Source organism: Typopeltis vanoorti, chromosome 19 (genome assembly GCF_054136105.1).
Source record: "Typopeltis vanoorti isolate ZY-2024b chromosome 19, IOZ_Tvanoo_1.0, whole genome shotgun sequence".
NCBI classification, from domain to species: Eukaryota; Metazoa; Arthropoda; class Arachnida; order Uropygi; family Thelyphonidae; genus Typopeltis; species Typopeltis vanoorti.
The window spans coordinates 35,809,341-35,825,736 of record NC_143567.1 but is presented as its reverse complement, the minus strand read 5'-3'; the positions used below and the strand labels follow the sequence as shown (position 1 = coordinate 35,825,736).

The following is a 16,396-nucleotide window of genomic DNA, read 5'->3' as shown; positions in this document are numbered from 1 at the left end:
GGTTATTAATGTTGTATGCATAAGTTTCTGTATCATTTATGGCAACTTCAGTCAGTATTAGTACATCTATGTTTGTCAAGGTGTAGTTTAGTGTTATTATCAATGTAAGTCAGTGTTCCTTTATACTTCTAATGTTTGTGTGTATGATAGTCAAGTTGGTATTATTATGTAACACCTCCAGGGAGTGAAAAGACTCATCAATGGAAGGCACCTACTCTACAACTCTCTATCTCCACGAACTACTATGAACCGCAACTACCATCATCATCATCTACACCAATGCAATCTACCACCCACCACCACCACAAACATCAATGCTCATGGTGGGATTCGAACTCAGCTGTTTGGATAGAGAGTGGATACGCTAACCACTGGGTCAACCAGGCTGGCAAGAGTATTGGTGGAAATATTGTCTGTCCATTTCTTCAAAGAATCAAAGACTTTGAAATTTATATTTTCTGACTGTATATGTTTGCCTAGTTTTGATATCTCCATGATGTAGTTTTTAAAATAATTTTAAATTTTGTTCTTAAGGATGGGGAGAGTTAATGTATTTCATTGGTAGAATGTGTAGGTCGTATTCTCTTGCAATTATATAAACTCAAGTGTTTTCATTCTGTCCCATAAATATCTGTGAATCCTTAGTCCATAGGAACTTGCAGTTTTTCTCTGTTTTTGTTTTCCTTGCGTGGTATAAAATATTTTTAAATTGAAGTTGAAGTTGGGAGTTTCTTGTCAGTTAGGATCGATTTTGTCGGCCTTGTTTTCTTGCTTGCTGCTCAATTTTCTTGAGTTTATGGGACTAAAAACCAGAGCAGGTTTTTTCCTGGAGAAAAAACCCGCTTGTCCTAAATAGGCAGAAGCATTGAAAATATCAACTGCATCGTGAATGGAGAACCTATAGAACAAGTAAAACATTTCAGCTACTTAGGCATGATTTTTAGTGAAGATGGTAAATGAAATATGGAAATAGACAACAGAATCAACAAAGCTGGTATGGTAAGAAGTCAAGCGAATAAAGTTATATGGAATAAGAGAGAAATTAGTCAAAACACTAAATTAGCTGTATACAAGACGGTGTTCAAACCAATTTTAACTTATGGATCTGAGAACTGGGTTAGAAGTAAAACATTTGACCAAAGACTAGAGACCGCAGATATGAGTCCTGAGAAAGATTAGGGGTGTGATATAATATGATATTAGGAAAGAACTTAATATTGTTAGCATCCAGGAATGTGTTAGCAGAGCTAATCTCAGGTGGTTTGGTCACTTAAACAGAATGGGAGAGGAAAAGTTAGTAAAACAAGTGCTCTCTGCTAGGCTGGCAGGAAAAGACTCAGAGGAAGACCAAGATATAGGTGGATTGATATGGTAAAAAATGCCTTAGAAGATAGAAATATAAGATCTGATAATGTTGGAGTGTTGATAGGTAACAGATTGATTTGGAGGAAAATTGTAGATAGGAAGTTAGTAATGATGTAAGTTTTTCATGTAGTACTATCATATCCTGTACACCCCTTGAGGGTACATATCAGGAATTTGATGATGATGTATTTTAAACAATTTTTTTCTGATAACTTGGCCCTTAAAATAGTCCAAATGAAAACAATTCAATAAATAAATTAATAAATAATATATATATATTTTTTGAAACAGATTGAATGACTAGAAGTCAAGAGATAAAAATAGAAACACTATTTTATTTTATGTAAACTGCAACAACTAGTTTTGGTAGACTTCATTGGGTACATAACATGTGAGAAATACCACCAAACATTGCAAGAGAAAAAAAATCCATAATTAAAACATTAACGTATTAACAGTTGAAGGCATTCTGTGTATCTCTTCAGTGTTGGGCGTGTGCCAGCATTGAAGATCTCATAAACACTAAAGTTGGATAGCAGCACAATAACAGTCCAAGAGATTATAACTGAGGTTAGTGTTGAGATGTACTGGATTGAGGATGATTTCTTTAGATTCTACAATTTTTCTTTCTAGTTCACCATATCAATGAAGGATCTTTTTCAATTTATTCCACATGACTGGGTGAGTGATAGAGTTTCTGTTATTAGCGTCAGCAGAATTGAGGACATTGTTAGACAGAGCACTGACTCTAGTTCTGCCATATGAGATGTCTCTGTTATGTTCTAGACATAACTCAATGGATTTTTCAGTCTGGCCAAAATAAGGCATGTTGCAGTTGCACCAAAAATGGTAAATGGTGGGATATTTCAAGTTGTTATGTTTTTGTTTGGACATACTGAGTAAGGAATGGAGCTTGGGTAGAGTAGCAAAAGAAGTCCAGATGTTAAATTTTTTAGAAAACTTTAGCTTTAGGTGAAATGGAACTGATATATTGTAGGGATATGTAGCCTTTTTCATTTTTTCTATCTTCAATATGGTGAGGAGATGGACTGAATAGTAGATTCCTTTAATGCCAAGTTTTTGATACAGATAATGATGGGACTGTGCATGGAGATCTTCACTTTTTCAGATACACGAGTGCGTTTGCCATCTAGGAACGGGAGAGAGAGTCATCAATCTCTAATTCTGTGGTAAATTGGATTTTTGGGTGTTGACTGTTGAGATGGTCTAGGAAATTCTTTAAGGAATCAGGACCATGACTCCAGATTAGGCAAATGTCATCTATATATCTCTTCCACAACCTACATTTCAATGGGAATGAAGAGATAGCGTTTTCCTCAAACGATTCTAAATATAAATTCACCAGTAGATAAAGGATTGCCCATGGCTAAGTCAAAGTTCTGTTTGTAAATAGTATCTTTAAACTGGAAATAACCAAAATTATACAACAGATTAATAAAGACATTACTTTTTTCGATAATTTATCCTTTAAGAGTTAGAACTTGTTCTGTAGGCACATTTATGAAGAGGGAAACAACATCACAACTCGCCATAACTTCCTCTTTTTGAATGTGTAAGTCTTTGACACTCAAAACAAACTCTACAGAATTTTTTAGGAAAGAGGAGGTCAAGCCGAATAAACATTTTAGAGATTTGGCTCAATACTTTGAGAACTTTCAACTGAATATTTCTAGAAAACTCTGTAGTGGTTCTCAGAAGGTCATTGGTACAGTTATGGAGCTCATGAGTTGGACCTCTGTTAAGAAGAGAGTAAGTATCCCTGTGATAATAGAAACATTCTGTTATTCCTCAGTATCCAGGATGCCAGTGGATTTATCTTTATTTTTGCAGGGAATTATTATCTGTTTGTTTTTTGTATTTTTTTTTTACTGCTTGATGTTCTGCTAGAGAGATATTATCTGTAGGAAGATTTCGATTATTAATTATAAAAATGGATTCCATATGAAATAATTTAGCTTCTTGAGTAGGAAGGAAAGAGGTAGCCTTTTCAATTTTTGTAAGTAACAGCTCCTTTGGAAATTAAAGCCTTTATTAAGAATATTCTTTTCAACATTAGAAAGCTTTGTAAAGAATAATTTTATCAGGAGAGAGTTGAAACTTTAATTTAGATGATTTTTCTTGTTCTTGCTTTAGAGCTCTGAATTTCTTAATTAATTTTATTTTGTTTGTATTTTGAATCTTGGTAGCTTGTAATTTGATCTCATCAAATTACAAGGTACATTTATAGAAAACCCACTCACAAAAATATGACAATGTGATTAACAAGGTGACAAAATTCTTAAGTGAAAATGGTCAAATGATCAACTGAAAGAAATACTAAGATGTGTGAATTTAACCCGTTTATTTCTTTTCAGTTTTTCTGTAAATTTAATGAGTTTTCAAATGGCATCAGTTAATATAAAACTTGCTGATATGAAATAATCTTTCTGTCACAAATTAGTGAAACACTAATGAATACCAATGCCAGTCAAGGTTAAATGTAATGTTAACTTACCTGGACTAAATGAGGAGCACACCATTTGTGCATTGGCTCTATTCCTTTCGGTGAACTTTATGGGTTTAGGGCTAAAAATAAAAATACAAAATTATGTTTGCAATGCACTGTATTACAGTTAACCTCTTACACAAGCAAACTCATAAGGATCATAGACAGTGTTATAGAAGATAGTTTGCTACAGCAAATTTCCTTTAGAATAACATTGTACCTATAGAACTTGGAACAAGCCTTTTTATAGTTTGTTATTTAAGTCAGTATTTACCAATAACAAAAATTTAATATGTATACTACCATGGATAACTAGAGTAATAAACAATTTGCAAATTCATTAAACAGAACCACTAATGCACAATGTATAGTCTTTCCCAGAAAGTATCATCCCACCTTCTAACTTGTGTAACTTGTTCTAAAAAAAAAAAAAAAAAAAAAAACTACTATTCTGTTTACTGAAGTCATCCCCAAGCAGTCAATGCCATGTTTAGTCTCTAGAGCAGAAGTTCTAATCATCCTTTCCTCCTCCATCATCTTCTCATACACAACGTAAGTAATACTATTATTAAACATGTCAAATATACTTGTGAAGAGCAAGCGAATTCCTCCATTAAAGATGTATTCAAGAATACAGCAGTAAAAACATTTGCACAAACTAGAAACTAGATAGCATGCATAACAAAATATAAGAAGGCTCATAACTGAGTAGAACATAATCTTGCTCCCACTAGCTCTGACAGATTTGCTACCAGAGGGTCTGGTTTGTGACATGTGAGAGGTGCTACAGAAGCCATGTCAGCAGACTAATATACTCTCTGTATGGACATCATGTCCCAGAGTTCAACAACCACTTGATAGCATGCTCCTATTTTTCAACTCTTTGTTAGCACAATGCAGTAAAAAAAAGTCATGCAAATCAACAGTAAGAAAATCGCTTTCAACTCTGCCAAAATCATAAAAATATCAACAACCAAATCCAGTAACTCAGCAGATACAAAAAAAAAAAAAAAAAAAAAAAAAAAAAAAAAAAAAAATCCAACCATAAAAAAACTTGTGGTATTAACAAACACAAAAAAGCAGGAATCACTTAAATGTCAAAGTGAGATAACTGGGTAGAATTACCCATTTAAACTATTCTTACCACACGGCTGAAGTGGTTTGGAAAAAAGTTCTATCCTTGGTTTCTAGAACAGGATTTCCATGAATATGGCTACTGTTATTCAAGGAGATGGTGTTCATGTTGCTTATAAGGATTGCTGGCTCTTGCTTGACTTAATCACTATTGCCTGAATATAACATCATAGGTTTTATTTAAAAATATCTCACTTGTTTTAGTCATGTTCGTTTCAATAACACTAATTCTGCCTTCATGATATTTGTGCAGTTCTGCTGGCTTCAACTCTTTTCTACTGATGCCTCTTGTGATGGTGCCAATTTCAATGAATTTGGGATTGTTCCCATGTCAGACTTTTCAATGTTGCCATGATTCCTCAAAATCAGAAGGGGTTGGTATTGTTAAGCAGGCAATGTCCCAGCTGGCATGACCTTTCATTATGTACCATCATATTTATCTGTAGTTTAAGTCAATAGAGAATACAATTTTGTTAGCTAAGTCTACTTGTTCTATATCCAGGTAACTATCTGGATATAGAACATGGATATAGAGAAGTGATGGGTCTTCAATGTCCAATCCTAGTGGCGATCACCTAGTTATGATTCCTAGTTTTGGCACTTAAACTCCTTGACCAGAAAGAAGTCATCAAATATTGTATTAGATATCATAATATCTGGTAGCCCCCCCCCCCCCCACAACCTCCCATGAGAATATACAAAAAAAAAAGATGTATATTAATTCATAGCTTACATGAAAAGAAAAGTATATATAGAAATATGGATATAATAACAACTAATGGAGATCAAAGCAATTAAATAACGATGAGCCAAATTGCTCTATTATGTGTCAACTAGCATATGTCAGTGAATGAGCACTGCTTTCAAAAAAAACGTATGTATTAAAATAACTAAACACTGGGTTTATTGGTCATATACATTTAAATCTACTAGTCACCTGCTAGTTTTGCCACATAACCTGGCTACATCTGGGTTTGGATGAATATACAAAACAACAAGAGTTAATTATGAATCAATACATTACTAAAAATACTGAATGTGTAGGAAGCGCTACACAAGTAAAACAGAAATATGTGGAGCATGGATGTTGGCACGTGGTCAGTAATTGTTCAGCAGGGGCATCTGATAGTTAGCAGAGAAATTAAACTCTGATGTTTAGAGATCTAATGAGTGATTTCCAAATGTCACACAAAATCATCCCTCGGTTTCTGTTTAGAGCAGATTGTGAGTGGCCTCTTTGATGTTGCAAGAGCTGTAGTTTTCTTCTATATATGGCATGGAGCTCTTATCCCATTCAATGCTGTGATGAGTGTGGGAGAAATGGAATGCCAAGCCTGAACTATCCTCTCTGTTGTTATTGAAATCTCCAATATGCTCCTTTTGTCTTATTTCTAAAGCTCTCAAAGTTTTTCCATTAAGGCCACAAGAAAATGGAATATTGTAAACGCCAGGATGTTTGTTGAAAGAGTTGTGGATCCTGGGTGAGCCTAACAGATTTCATACTGTCATGATGGGTTTGAAGGCTACTCTAATGTCATGAGATTAGCAATTTTTTGTGAAAGTTCACCCACAAAAGGGATGGAAATTGACGTTCTGTAATGAATGTCAATTCATTACAGAATGCCAATTTTTGTGCCAATTTTTTAGGATATCCATTGCTGATCAATAGTCAGAGGATAGAATGTAGTTCTTCTGTTAATGTTCCTTCATCTCTTATAATAAAGATCGCAATCTTTTTCAACGTATGTACAATGCCCAATTTTTGTGAAATATGGTGCAACGAGGAGAAATGTAGATAATGACCTGTGTGGGTAGGCTTACGGTATACACCAAGAGAAATGCCCCCGCCAGTTTGTTTTGTAATCAAAACGTCTAAAAAATGTAATTTTCCTTCATTTTCAAGTTCTAAGGTGAATTTGATTTTATGATGGAAGGAGTTAATAGATGCCAGAAAATCATGTAATTCCACTACAGTGTGTTTCCATATTATGAAGATATTGTCTATATATCTCCACCAAATTGACGGTTTAGAACTTGTAGATAACAATACATCTTTTTTGAACTTTTCCATGAATAAGTCTGCACAGGCAGGAGATAGAGGGCTTCCCATTGCAAAGCCTAAAAGTTGTTTGTAGATTTTTTCATTCCATTAGAAAAAATTTGAGTTGAGACAGTGTTTATATAGTTGAAAGACGTCTTGAGAGAACATATTATCTATAAGTACCATAACTTTGTCAACAGGAACATTCATAAATAACAATACAACAGCCAGACTAGCTAGAATTTCTGTACATGAGAGAGAAATTTCTCCTAGTTTCTCTACAAAGACTTATGTCTTTGTAGAGAAACTAGGAGATGCTATGTATTTTTGATATAGGTGTTCATGTGCTCCTTAAGAAGACTAGCAAGATGTTTTGATAACAAATAAGTCAGTGAGCTAATACCATCTATGATCGGTCGAAGAGGAATATTAGTTGTGTGCTTTTGGCGATCCATATAGACGTGGAGTTAAGGGATGCACTGATTTAAATTTTTTCTTAAGATCCATGGGCCATGTAGTCATGTTGCATAAAAGGTTATTGATTTCCACATGGTTTATCCAAGTAGGGTCATAATCTAATGGAGAGTAAGTAGAGTTATCAGAAAGTAAAATTGAAATTTTGGACATATAATCCGTCAAGATCACAGTTGAATTGCCTTTATCAGCCTTAAGTACCATAATTTCTTTATTTTTCTTTAAATTAGACAGTGCACTTTTTTCTAAGGAGCTGATGTTCTTTTTAGGATGATGAGAAGATGAGAAAAGAATTGTGGTCTTTAATCTAATGTCATTTGTAATATGTTCAGGTAGAAAGTAAAGGACCTTTTGTACATTGCACATAATATCTATTTCTGGAATGTGCTCTGGTGTGACTGCAAAATTGAACCTATTCTTTAAAATGCTAGCTTCTGCAGGTGTCAGGTTGTGATCGGAAAAGTTGAAAAGTACCTTAGGGTAGGGTAGCTCTCGATTTTAAAATCTTGTATATAAAGTGTTAAATATCTTGATATGCCTGTTTTTGGTGCTAAGATAAGTTTTATTGTATGTATTGTTGCTTATATTATCTAGATCGGACCATAGGTGAGCATCTATGCTTTTAGATAGAGTGTAATGTAAATCAAGACACAATGAATCAACTTTGTTCAGAGCATACCTTGTGAATTGTATTCTCTCACGTAACATAACTAATGACACTTGTCGATAAATCTGTTTAGCTCTTCTAGAATGGAAACGTCCTTTGAAAAGTAAAAACTTCAGAATTATATTATTGTTCCTGCATTATTTTTAGAAACAAAAGCTAATTCAGACTTGTGTATTTCCAAACCTGCAACTCCTACTTCCATCTGAGTGTAGAAAGAAAGGAAGAGCATGAATATAGTGAGAGTGTAGATATCTAAGTTGGTATTCAACACCCTCAGTGGACTTTTTTTTTTTAGTTATTTCTATTAGAGTTACTGCTGGCTTTCTCCAAGAATGGCAATATTGGAAATATGGTCTTGCCACAGATATCCAAATTGAAGTCATGTTGTCCTAAAACTATTTAAGTGAATGGTTGAGGAGTGATATTCCATGTCTGGGAACCATAAGTAGGCTTCACTAGCTGTTTTGTAAATAGAAATTCTAGTGTTTATGGTGATTGGTTGTGATTTACAGATATTATTAGGCTTTCATAATACTGAAAAGAACTGTGTTTTCTTTCCACTTGTCAGAGTAGGCACTGATCATTTAGTTTAATGTTTCCTGCTAATGAGTGTAATCCAATTAATGCTGCATTTTTTACACAGATAATCTAATGTTTTGAGCAGCCTGAACACTGGGATTTATTAGTACAACATCATTATCTGCAAAGTCATCATCAAATTCCTGATATATATACCCTCGGGGAGGGGGGGGTTACAGGGTAATTATGACAGTACTACATGACACCATGTGGGTTTAGCTATTGAATCTTCAAGTCATTCTAAACTCATTTCCTGTGAGTCTGAAACATAGGCAGAAGTAATAAGATATATGATGCCAAACATTTCCCTGAAGAATTCCAGTGGAAATCAGAAAGTTCCCAGTCACTATTCCATGAACTATTATATATATAGTTTTGGTATAGTTCTGCAACTGCTTTTATTATTTGCAATGGTATGTCATAATACATGCATGTAAAAGAACCATACCTGAACTAAAGATAACAGTTAATGTAGTAGTTCAAACTGTTGTTGCAGTTAAACAAATAACTTTTAGCTGGTTTACACACTCTAGTCAGCCAATATATAATTTGCAATTAGCCATATATATCAATTAATAGGAAACTAGTAATAAACTTAATCAGTACTATGTTAGTGTCCTACAGAATAGTCTGCTAGTATAATATCCTACAGTATGTTATTATTACACCTCTTGAGGTACTATGTTAGTATCTTACAGGATAGTCTGCTAGTATAATATCCTACAGTATGTTATTACACCTCTTGAGGGTAAATAACAGGAATTTGATGATGATATACAGTGGAACCTCAGTTGTCGAACTTAATTTGTTCCCGAAGGCTGTTCAGAAACCAAACTGTTCGAAAACTGAAACCATTTTCCCATAAGAATTAATGTAAAATGGATTAATCCATTCCTGAACCCCAGATGATTGTTTATTTAAACCTTTACAACAGTACTGCATGCATAAGATCGTATACAAACATAATGAAAATGCATAAAATCTTACATAAAAAGAATAAACACAATAAATAGATAAAATAAAAACGAAAATTTGACTTCACTTTAACTATACATATGGAGGTGAGTTGATGGTGTATGTGGAAGGAGGTGAGTAAGGGGAATCCCCTTCCATAAAAACATCAGGTTACTGTCCTTCTGGGGTTTTTTCTCTTTTCCTTTTTTGTCTCTTGGCGCCACTTGACTCTGCTTGAGACACACTGGGCTTCTGTCTCACTAAAAACCTGTCCAATGAAATTTGTTTTTGCCTGTGTTTTAAAATATTTCTGAAGTGAGACATGGCACTGTCATTGAAATGATTTATGATGTGGTTTGTTACAGCTTTGTGAGGGCGATATCTTGCCACAAAACTTTGCACCTCACCCCATTTCGCACACATTTCTTTGATCAAAGAACTAGGAACATCCTCAATCTCTTTCTCTGTGTCTGAAGACATTTCTTCCACCTCCATCTTTTGCTGCTCACTTCTGAAGGGGTTCCAGTTTTTCCGTGGTGAGCTCATTCCTGTGATCCTCCACATCAACATTGTCAACTTTCAAGCCCATGCTTTTGCCCAGAGACACAATATCATCGACAAGAGCAACATGTTCAGCCTCAATGTCTCTGTCTGCTACATAGTCTGGCCACAATTTCCTCCAGGCTGAGTTCATTGTCCTGTAAGTCACTTGCACCCAGGCTTTGTCAAGGATATTTAAGCAATGGAGGATGTTGAAGTGATTTTTCCAGAATTCTCTGAGTGTTAATTCTGTGTCAGAGGTCACTTCAAAACACCTTTGAAACAGTGCTTTGGTGTAAAGTTTCTTAAAGTTTGAAATGACCTGCTGGTCCATGGGCTGAATTAGAAAAGTTGTGTTAGGGAGCAGGAACTTCACTGTGATAAAATCAGACTCCTCTACTAACAAGTCCTCTAAGCCTGGAGAGTGAGCAGGGGCAATCACAAAAGGCATCTAATTGGCAAATTTTTTTCTTGAAGGTATTTTCTCACACTTGGGGCAAAGACTTCATGGATCCACTCAATAAACAATTGCCTGATTACCCAAGCCCTACTATTAGCCCTGCACATAACAGGCAAATTACTTTTCATCACATTATTTTTCTTAAACACCCTCGGATTCTCAGAGTGGTATACAAGCAATGGTTTGACCTTGAAGTCCCCACTTGAGTTTCCACATAGCAGCAAAAGAGTCAGCCTGTTCTTCATTGGCTTGAGTCCTGGCAATGCTTTTTCCTCCTGGGTAATGTAGGTCCTCTCTGCCAATTTTTTCCAAAATAGGCCAGTTTCATCACAGTTGAACAGTTGTTGATTAGAAAACCCTCAGCTTTTATATAGTCACTAAATTCTTGCACATATTTCTCAGCAGCTTCTCGGTTCGAACTCACAGCCTCCCCATGCCTAACCACACTATGTATGTCGCTTCTCCTCTTAAATTTCTCGAACCATCCTCTACTAGCTTTGAACACATCAGTATCAGCACTCATACTATGGTTTTTCTTTAACAGGTCATCATGTAATAGCCTCGCTTTTTCACAAATTATAGCCTCAGAAACACTATCACCAGCTAACTGTTTCTCGTTTATCCAAATGAGCAACAATTATTCCACTTCTTCAATCGTCTGTGATCTTTGTTTAGTAAGAACTTTCACTCCTCTTGCAACATCAGATCTCTTGATCACCTGTTTATTTTTGAGTATTGTACATACCGTTGATTTCACCATAACAAGATTCGAGACATGAATGCCATTTTCATGTTTAGATATGATTTCTTTTTTCATCTCTATCGTGGTTCTAACAACTTTTCTTTTTGCTTTGCTGCTATCACTATTCTTCTGTGGCCCCATGGTAGCTTAATTAATAATTTATGAAAAAAAAACCCCAACAAAACACAAAGAAAATCAAGAAAACTCACTGCAAATTCGAGAAGGTGTCTGCACTGAATGAAGGCTGCCGCGTAACTGATGCTTTCCTGCCTTGCAGCTCAGCACGCAGAGCACGTGGTTACTGTTTGCCTGTTCGGGAACTAATATTCTGTTCAGAAACCAGTGCATTTTTTGTTCGGAAGATATGTTCGAGAACAGAGACATTCGACAACCGAGGTACTACTGTATATCAGGTAGCTCCTATAGTATAGTATGATTAATGTGTACCTTTCATTTAGAAAAACCTTTTTATAAATTAAGAATGAGTTATAACTCTCATATGGAGATGACACGGTTTCTCTCTTTGGAAATTTGAATTTATTTTCCCTCCCCCAAAAAGAAACAAACCAAAAGGAGAGCCCATTAACTGAGAGACTATGGAAATATGATTAATCACTTTATCCTAGTAAAAATCAGTTTAGGAAAGGAACAGATCTTTTGGCCTAAGATACAAAATGGTATGTAGATATGAACAACATACATACACTATCCTACAAAAATTCATAGGATATATGCAAAAATAAACAAAACATGTCCATGTTATAATAAATTTAGTTTAATCCTTTATCTAAGTGTAAGTAAACAACGTTTGCGCTTGAAGTATCTTCAGGACTGAGGCAACTCGTGGTAAAGGTGGACCAGTCTGGGTCTGCCTCCCACTGACAAGACCTCATTGAAGGGTGAAACCGTTCTGGGTAGTGACCCTTCCCTTAATGCATAGCATTATACGTCTGCAAGGAGATGTGCTTTGCATTATGGAAGATACTATGACAAGGAGAGATGAGAGATTGGTCCACCTTTACCACAAGTTGTCTCAGACCTGAAGATACTTCAGGTGCAAACTTTGTTTGCATACACTTGGATAAAGGATTAAACTAAATTTATTATAGTCTAACCAAGTGAAAAAAATTTCAAACATGTCCTTATTATATTTTTACACCTAAATTACTCTCATTAAATTTATTTAAACTCAACATTGTTTAGTCTAAATTCACTACCTTTTGATAGCACAAAATGTAAAAACATCTCGAACTCACTAAAAAGAATAACTGTTAACAGCTATTCTTCTTACTAATATGAAAAAGTCATTATTCTTCTAACTAAAGTGAGTCTTCCAGTCTAGATATCTCTACATTTCCATGCGTTTTAACTGACATAATGATTCATCCTAATAATGAAGTTATAAAAAAGAAAATCCTAAAACACAGCCTAACTCAACATCATCAGAGTTCAAGATCAGTACTATCAACATAAAAAGCCTGAATGGCAAAGAAATAGAGCTAGCTGAGGAATTGGATAAGTACCAGATCGACATGATAGGGGGTGATTGAAACAAAAAACTGGTGAGATCTCTCATCATCATCATCATCAAATTCCGGCCACGTACCCTCAAGGGATGTACAGGATATGATAGTACTACATGAAAAAAATTACATCATTACTAACTTCCGATCTACAATTTTCCTCCAAATCAGTCTATTACTTGTCAAGACTCCAACATTATCAGATCTCATATTTCTATCATCTAAGGCACTTTGTACCATATCAATCCACCTATATCTTGGTCTTCCTCTGGGTTGTTTTCCTGCCAAACTGGTAGAGAACACTTGTTTTGCTAATCTTTCCTCGCCCATTCTGTTTAGGTGACCATACCACCTGAGATTAGCTCTGCTAACGCATTCCTGGATGCAGACAATGTCAAGTTCTTTCCTAATATCCTCATTTTTAATATGATACTGCCATTGATGCCATCTGTTCACGACTATAATCTTTCTCAGGACTCTCATATCTGTGGTCTCTAGTCTTTGGTCAAGTGTTTTACTTCTGACCCAGCTCTCAGATTTATAAGCTAAAACTGGTTTGAACACAGCTAATTGTATACAAGACACAGCTAATGTCTTGTATACAGCTAATTTAGTGTTCTGACTAATTTCTCTCTTATTCCATATGAATTTATTCAATTGACTTCCTACCATACCAGCTTTGCTGATTCTGTTGTCTATTTCTATATTTAATTTACCATCTTCAGTAAAAATCGTGCCTAAGTAGCTGAAATGTTTCACTTGTTCGACAGGTTTTCCATTCACAATACAGCTGACATTTTCAATGATTCTGCCTATTTTCATTGTCTTTGTCTTTTTATTGCTGACTTTCATACCATATCTATTACAACAGCTACTCAATTTAGTCAGAGAATCCTGCAAACTTGTAGTGGATTTATTTAGAAGTATAACATCATCCGAATAAAGCAAAGAGCTGACATTAACCCCTCCAATTTTGATATCATGTTTAATACCACTTTCCTTCATAATGTGATCCATATAGATAATGAATAACAGAGAGGGATAATGTACATCCTTGTCTCACCCCAGATTTAACATTCAACCATCTTCCTGTACTTCCTTCAATTCTAACTGCTGACTTACAACTCAAATAAAGACAAAGTATTGCTTGATATAATGCCCCACTGACACCATATAACAGTAGTGTATTGAATAGCTTCTCTCTTGGCACCATGTAATATGCCTTTTCCAAATCGACAAAACTTAAATACAGATCTCTGTTATATTCCCATGCTTTCTCGACTATTTGTCGTAAAGTGAAGATCTGAACCAGGCAGCCTCTATTTGGCCTGAATCCAGCTTGTTCTTCACCAAGCTTTTCTTCCACAATTCTTCTCAACCGTTTCTCAAGTATACTTGCATAGATCTTGCCAGGAACACTCAGTAGGGAAATACCTCTGTAATTCTCACATTCAGTTTTATTTCCCTTTTTATATATGGGTACTATGAGAGCTCTACTCCAATCATTGGGAATTCGTCCCTCTGTCCAGGCTTTCTGAACTATGCAGTGCAGCCACTGTAAGACTCTTATACCACCATATTTCAGCATTTCTGGTCGAATATCATCTACTCCTGCTGCCTTTCCACATTTCAAACCTTTGATGGCTTTTTCTACTTCAAGTATGGATACGGATTCCTGACTGCATCCCTGGTCAGTGTTTTTTTCCCACTGTGCTGTCATCACTGCTTGTTTCATTTAGCAGTTTTTCAAAGTAACTACTCCATACCTCAATGATATCTTTTCCTTCAGTTTTCATGTCACCTTTATCATTTCTAACTCCTTTTACAGCACTCTTTCCTCCATTCCTAAGCTTCTTCAACAACCTCCAGAATATTTTGCCACGTTCTTGATATTTATTTTCTATATTCTTGCCAAAGTACTCCCATGACTTTTGTTTAGCTAGTTTTACACAGTGTTTAGCATTCTTGCATTTGTCTCTGTATTCTCTAAGAGCACAAGCTGACTTATTTGACAGGAACTTTTGATATGATTTCTTCTTTTCCTTCACTGCCTCTTTAACTTCCTGTGTCGACCAGAGAGTTCTGATTTTTTTATCCTTGCAGACAACCTCACCACATGCCTCTCTGGCAGAATCAATCAATGTTTTCTTCAGAGTTTGCAACTGAATCTCCAAGGTTTGATTCCTGTTCTCAAACTCTTTCATTTTTTCTTCAATAATCTTTGTGTATTTTAGTTTACAGTTCACATCTGAGAGCTGCTCAACTTTTATTCGTTTTTAAACTTTCTTACATGTCATTCTTTTCAATATGAAATTCAATTTTATCCTGCTCAAGACTAAATAGTGATCACTTCCAATTTCAAATCCTCTGTACACTCTGGTGTCCTGCAACAGGGAGAAAACATCACTATCAACAATAACATAGTCAATGAGACTTTTCTTATTCCTTGACTCTTCTCTCCATGTGAATTTGTGCACATTTTTATGTTGGAACATGGTGTTAGTAATAACCAGTCCATGTCCTGAGCAGAAATCCAACAGATATTTGCCATTATTATTAGCTTTGCTCTTTTTTCCAAATTTTCCCAAAATATTTTTGTATGTCTCATAATCATTTTCTACTCTGCTATTTAGATCCCCAACAAGGATCAACTTTTCCTTTTTCATTGTGTCACTTGCTTTTTCTAAAGCCTCAAAAAATTCCTCCACTTCTACCTTAGTAGAACCTTCTGTGGGACCATAGGCACAAATAAGTCTCATTGTCCAGTTCCTCATTGTCATATTTGCCCACATTACTCTACTTGAGACTGACTGCCATTAAAGAAGATTAGCCTCATATTTTGTGATGAATACTATGGCTACTCCTTTTTCTTGATTGTCATTGCCTGAATATAACATTTTGTGTTTATTGATCAGAGAGATCTCACCGTTTTTAGTCTTTTTTGTTTCAGTCACCTCTATTATGTCGATCTGGTACTTATCTAATTCCTCAGTTAGCTCCATTTCTTTGCCATTCAGGCTTCTTACATTGATAGTACCGATCTTTAACTCTGGTGATGTTGAGTTGGGGTTTGTTTTCAGATTTGTTCCAGTAGCTGCCTTTTCGCTGTTCGCCCTGGTTCTCTGGCTAAAACAACAGGGGGCTTGTTTAACCGGGAGACGCCCCAGCCGGCATGAAATTTTGTCATGTCATACCATCATTTTTCATTTTGGTTTAACCAATAAGAATACAATTTGGTCTGCTAAATCCCAAATTGCCAGCCCATCCTCGTTCGTTCAGTATCCAAATAGATACCCAACAGGGTGCACCACGAGAAGGTGAGGATTGGACATTAGGTCAGAAGCCCTGGTCGGTTCTCCGCATTCCTTTAAAGGCTATGCGGAGGTCTCCTCTCAGTTATACAGCTTTGAC

At 35.5% G+C, this 16,396-nt stretch overlaps 1 protein-coding gene across 1 annotated transcript in view; it reads right to left on the bottom strand.

Annotated features, from left to right (window-relative positions):
* The window catches only part of BRWD3 (bromodomain and WD repeat-containing protein), a 451,316-nt gene that overhangs the window by 301,084 nt on the left and 133,836 nt on the right, over nt 1–16,396 (bottom strand). Inside the window, 1 exon segment of the mRNA XM_090409588.1 lies at nt 3,881–3,951. Within this exon segment, the coding sequence (XP_090265714.1) occupies nt 3,881–3,951 (71 nt within the window).